The 4,511-nt window shown below is 49.4% G+C and overlaps 1 protein-coding gene across 1 annotated transcript; it reads left to right on the forward strand.

The window, feature by feature from the left end:
* The first annotated feature begins 378 nt into the window (after nt 1-378).
* Nucleotides 379-3,184, forward strand: LOC113222054 (deoxynucleotidyltransferase terminal-interacting protein 1-like). The gene is made up of 4 exons (XM_026451388.1): nt 379-544; nt 1,116-1,186; nt 2,361-2,457; nt 3,032-3,184. Exons 1-4 carry the CDS (start codon nt 440-442, stop codon nt 3,044-3,046), a joined length of 288 nt encoding a protein of 95 aa, XP_026307173.1. The 5' UTR covers nt 379-439; the 3' UTR covers nt 3,047-3,184.
* Nucleotides 3,185-4,511: the final 1,327 nt, after the last annotated feature.

Below are 4,511 nucleotides of genomic sequence, written 5' to 3' on the forward strand. Positions count from 1 at the left end.
GGATTACAGGCATGAGCCACCGCCCCTGGCCGAGCATATTAAAATCTAGTCTTCAAACACTGAACTGCAGGCGTCGCTGTACCAAACACTTCCCTCTGCTCCCCAACCCCAGCCTACAGAAACCTGCTCCCCTCCTCCTACCCCGCAGTCATCCACAGGCCTTGGCCCAGCGGGAAACGTCCCTTGACTGAACCGCCACTGAACACCCACACTCCACAATCGAGGGGCAGCCCTCCCGAGAGGAAGCCCCAACGACCTCCACCCACAAGGCCTCTAAGTGTAACTGTCCCGGGCGAGGCGCGGCGGTTCGGTTCCCATGGTAACCCCGCAGCTCCCGCGTCGCGCTTCCGGGCGGACGGGCAGCGCGCTCCAGTGACGTCACGGCGCCACTTTCCGGCCGGTGGCAGGGTCCGGAGAAGTTGTGGTGGCTGGGGGCGCCATGGGAGCCACTGGCGACGCCGAGCAGCCGCGGGGACCCAGCGGGACCGAGCGGGGCGGCTTGGAGCTGGAGGATGCGGGCGCAGCGGGGCAGCTGGTTCTCACGGTGAGAGCGCCCCCGGTGAGGTCTGGGCTCGGGCCGGGCAGGGCCTCGGGGCTCCCGGGACCCTGGCCCGCGGGCGAGAACGCGGCGGCTGGAGCTGCAGGGGGGATTGGCGTTTTCGCAGCCTGACGACCTGGATTCAAATTCTGGTGCCGCCCTCCTAGCTAGGTGACGTGGGCCAGCTCTGTCGACCCCGAGTCCCAGGATCATCTTCTATAAAATGGAAATGATTAGTACCTGTCTCATAAAAGTTGTTGTGGGATGGGAAGATAAAGGCGGGTACAGCGGCCAGGACATCTCCTGACACAGAGTTGACCCTCGGTAAACACTGCTTCCCTTCCTCCTGCCGTGCCAGAAGGCAGGGTCGGGACTTTTAAGGCAGGAAACTTCCTCAGTTCCTCTTTTGTGGAGGGGGCCTTCCAACTGTTGTCCTCCCCCGATACCCCAAGGCGGGGGAGATGATGACGGATCTGAGAAGCAGGAATGTTTAGGTTTAACTTCATAGCCACCCTCCACCTCCGCCCCATGCCAGTGTCACAGGCCGCAGTGACATTTGTTCCGTTGGTCCCCACAGAACCCTTGGAACATAATGATAAAGCACCGGCAGGTGCAGCGGAGGGGCCGCCGCTCACAGATGACAACAAGGTAAGGCTGGCCCTGCATGGGACTTGTATCCCAGCCACTGGCTTGCATGGCAGCTTTGGAATCCGCAGTGCACAAGGCTATGGAGATCTACAGCCTGTAGAAAGAGCACAGGAGTGAGAAAGAGGAGACTCCGATACTGTAACTCTGTGTGATCTTGAGCTAGTCAAGTCACTTCCTTCTCTGAACTCACCTACGAAATGGGGAAGGGCGCAGGAGATGGGTTGGGGAATAAAAAATACCTAAGACCCCTCACATTCACTGGCTCTGTGGTTGAGGGCTCTTAAGAGGTCAGTTAGCATGGAGTTTAAGAGCACAGGCTCTGGAGTCAGACAACTGTGTTCTCATGCAGCCTCTGATGAGCCCGTTTTCTCAACTATAAAGACGGATTAATAGTATCCATCTCAGAGAAGGGAGAGAGCACAAGGTGGGCCTTTGGGATGCTGGTAGTGGTGAAATGGATGTTCACTGTAATTACTCATTAAAGTGTATAGACTTTTCTGTATAATAAGTATTATATTTCATAAAAACACTTTGGGCCGGGCGCGGTGGCTCACGCCTGTAATCTCAGCACTTTGGGAGTCTGAGGTGGGCGGATCACCTGAGGTCAGGACTTTGAGAACAGCCTGACCAACATGGAGAAACCCCGTCTCTACTAAAAATACAAAAAAATGCCCGGGCGCGGTGGCTCACACCTGTAATCCCAGCACTTTGGGGATCTGAGGCGGGCAGACCACCTGAGGTTGGGAGTTTGAGACCAGCCTGACCAAAATGGAGAAACCCGGTCTCTACTAAAAATACAAAAATTAGCTGGGCGTGGTGGTGCACACCTGTAATCCCAGCTACTCGGGAGGCTGAGGCAGGAAAATTGCTTGAACACAGGAGGCGGAGGTTGCAGTGAGCCAAAACCACACCACTGCACTCCAGCCTGGGCAACAGAGAGACTCCGTCCAAAAAAAAAAAAAAAAACTGAAAATAATACCCACTTCATGGAGTTATTATGAGAATGAAATAAAGTCATGCCTCTGTGATTTGAACAAAATCTAAGCATGTAGCTAGTTTTCAGTAAAAGTTGTCTAGTATTGTTAAAGAATTCTATGTCCATAATTGACTGGGCAGGCTGAGAAAGAATATGTTTCCGACATGCCCCCTCACCCTGTCTCCCTCCTGAATGCAGTTTCACAGATCCTGCCATCTCTATGGATCTCCTCCGAGCTGTCCTGCAGCCTAGCATCAATGAGGAGATCCAGACTGTCTTCAACAAGTACATGAAGGTGAGAGGGACACAGGATAAAAAATAACGGGAAAGACTCATAAGGAGCCCAGTCCTTCCTTGCATCACCAGTCTGTCTCTTTCCTACACACAGATATCTAAAGTTTTCCTTTTTTGTTTTTTTTTGTTTGTTTGTTTTGTGTTTTTGAGACAGTCTCAGTCTGTCACCCAGGCTGGAGTGCAGTGGCATGATATCGATTCAGTGCAACCTCCACTTCCCAGGTTCCAGCGATTCTCGTGCTTCAGCCTCCCTAGTAGCCAGGATTACAGGCGCCCACCACCACGCACGGCGAATTTTTGTATTTTTAGTAGAGACGGGGTTTCACTGTTGACTAGGCTGGTCTCAAACTCCTGACCTCAAGTGATCTGCCCACCGACCTTGGCCTCCCAAAGTGCTGAGATTATAGGTGTGAGCCAGCGTGCCCGGCCAGCTTTCAAATTTTTAATCCTCCAAGAATTTTATCCCTTCCTTGAGGGATATCTTTTCAGATATCTTTTTTTTTTTTTTTAATCTGCCCTTGTCACTCACTGTCACGTATTTTTTGTTTGTTTGTTTTTTGCTGACCTCTTGTAAGAATGAAATGACTTAAATGTACTCTGCTGCGCACTGCACTTGGGACATAACAAGTGTCCAGTAAGTACTTTTATTAGTTGTTTAATAATATCACCATTATTGGGGCCATGCATAGGGGCTCACACCTGCAACCCCAGCACTTTGGGAGGCTGAGGCAGGATCACTTGAGGCCAGGAGTTTGAGACCAGCCTGGGCAACATAGTGGGACCTCATCTCTACTAAAAAAAAAAAAAAAAAAATTGTATTAGCCAGGCATGGTAGTGCGTGCCTGTAGTCCCAGCTACTCAGAAGGCTCAGGCGAGAGGATCACTTGAGCCCAGGAGTTTGGGTTTGTAGTGAGCTATGATCATGCCACTACACTCCAGCCTGAGTGACAGTGAGGGCCTTTCTCGAAAAACATATGTAGATAAATAAATAAAGTTACCATTATTATTATTATTTACAGGTTTTTTCCCTGGCCTGTAAATAAATTTCCACATGACTTTACCTAAATGTACCAAAAGAGGATGCTTTAAACTCAGTATGTTCAGAACTGAACTCTTTGTTTTTCTTCCTAAATCTCCTTTTACATTTATTCATTTATGTAAGAAGTATTTATTTGCCAGGCGTTGTGGCTCACACCTGTAATCCCAACACTTTGGGAGGCCGAGGCAGGTGGATCACCTGAGGTCAGGAGTTTAAGACCAGCCTGACACAACATGCTCAAACCCCATCTCTACTAAATACAAAAAATTAGTCAGGCGTGGTGGCGCATACCTGTAATCCCAGCTACTCGGGATGCTGAGGCATGAGAATCACTTGAACCTGGGAGGCAGAGGTTGCAGTGAGCTGAGATTGCACCATTGTACTCCAGCCTGGGCAACAAGAGCAAAACTCCCTCTCAAAATAAAAAGTATTTATTGAATGACTACCATACTACCAGGCACTATTCTAGTCACTGGGGATGTAGCAGTAAACAGAACATATGCTCTCTGTAAACAAATATGTGCTGTGTTAGAGAAAGAAGACAGGGGAAAGAGAGTAACCAGTAGAGAGTAGGGTTGCTGTTTTATAGATTGTGGCTAGGAAAGCCTTTGATAGAGGACATTTGAGTGGAGACCTGAATAAGTGAGGAAAAAGCAAACCATGCAGATACATGAGGAAGAAGCAGTCCAGTCGCAGAGGAAATGGTAGAGGCTCTGAGACAGGAGTGTGCTTGGCACATCAAAGGAATAAATAGGCCAGTGTGACTAGAGGAAAATGAGCCAGGCGAGTAATAGGACAGATGATTTTTTTTTTTTTTTTTTTTTTTGAGACAGAGTCTTGCTCTGTCTGTCACCCAGGGTGGAGTGCAGTGGTATGATCTTGGCTCACTGCAACCTCTACCTCTGAGGTTCAAGCAATTCCTGCACCTCAGCCATCTGAGTAGCTAGGATTACAAGTGTGCACCACCATGCCTGGCTGATTTTTGTGTTTTTTTTTTTTTTTTTTTTTTTTTTTTT

This window comes from Piliocolobus tephrosceles, unplaced genomic scaffold, assembly GCF_002776525.5.
Source record: "Piliocolobus tephrosceles isolate RC106 unplaced genomic scaffold, ASM277652v3 unscaffolded_29065, whole genome shotgun sequence".
In the NCBI taxonomy this organism is placed as follows: Eukaryota; Metazoa; Chordata; class Mammalia; order Primates; family Cercopithecidae; genus Piliocolobus; species Piliocolobus tephrosceles.

What these genes read in the sequence shown, in the direction of transcription:
- LOC113222054 (XM_026451388.1), top strand. Translation starts at nt 440, where the DNA reads ATGGGAGCCACTGGCGACGCCGAGCAGCCGCGGGGACCCAGCGGGACC. An exon ending in CGGGGCAGCTGGTTCTCACG is followed by an intron (nt 545 to 1,115) that starts GTGAGAGCGCCC and finishes TGGTCCCCACAG; the next exon opens with AACCCTTGGAACATAATGAT. An exon ending in CGCTCACAGATGACAACAAG is followed by an intron (nt 1,187 to 2,360) that starts GTAAGGCTGGCC and finishes TCCTGAATGCAG; the next exon opens with TTTCACAGATCCTGCCATCT.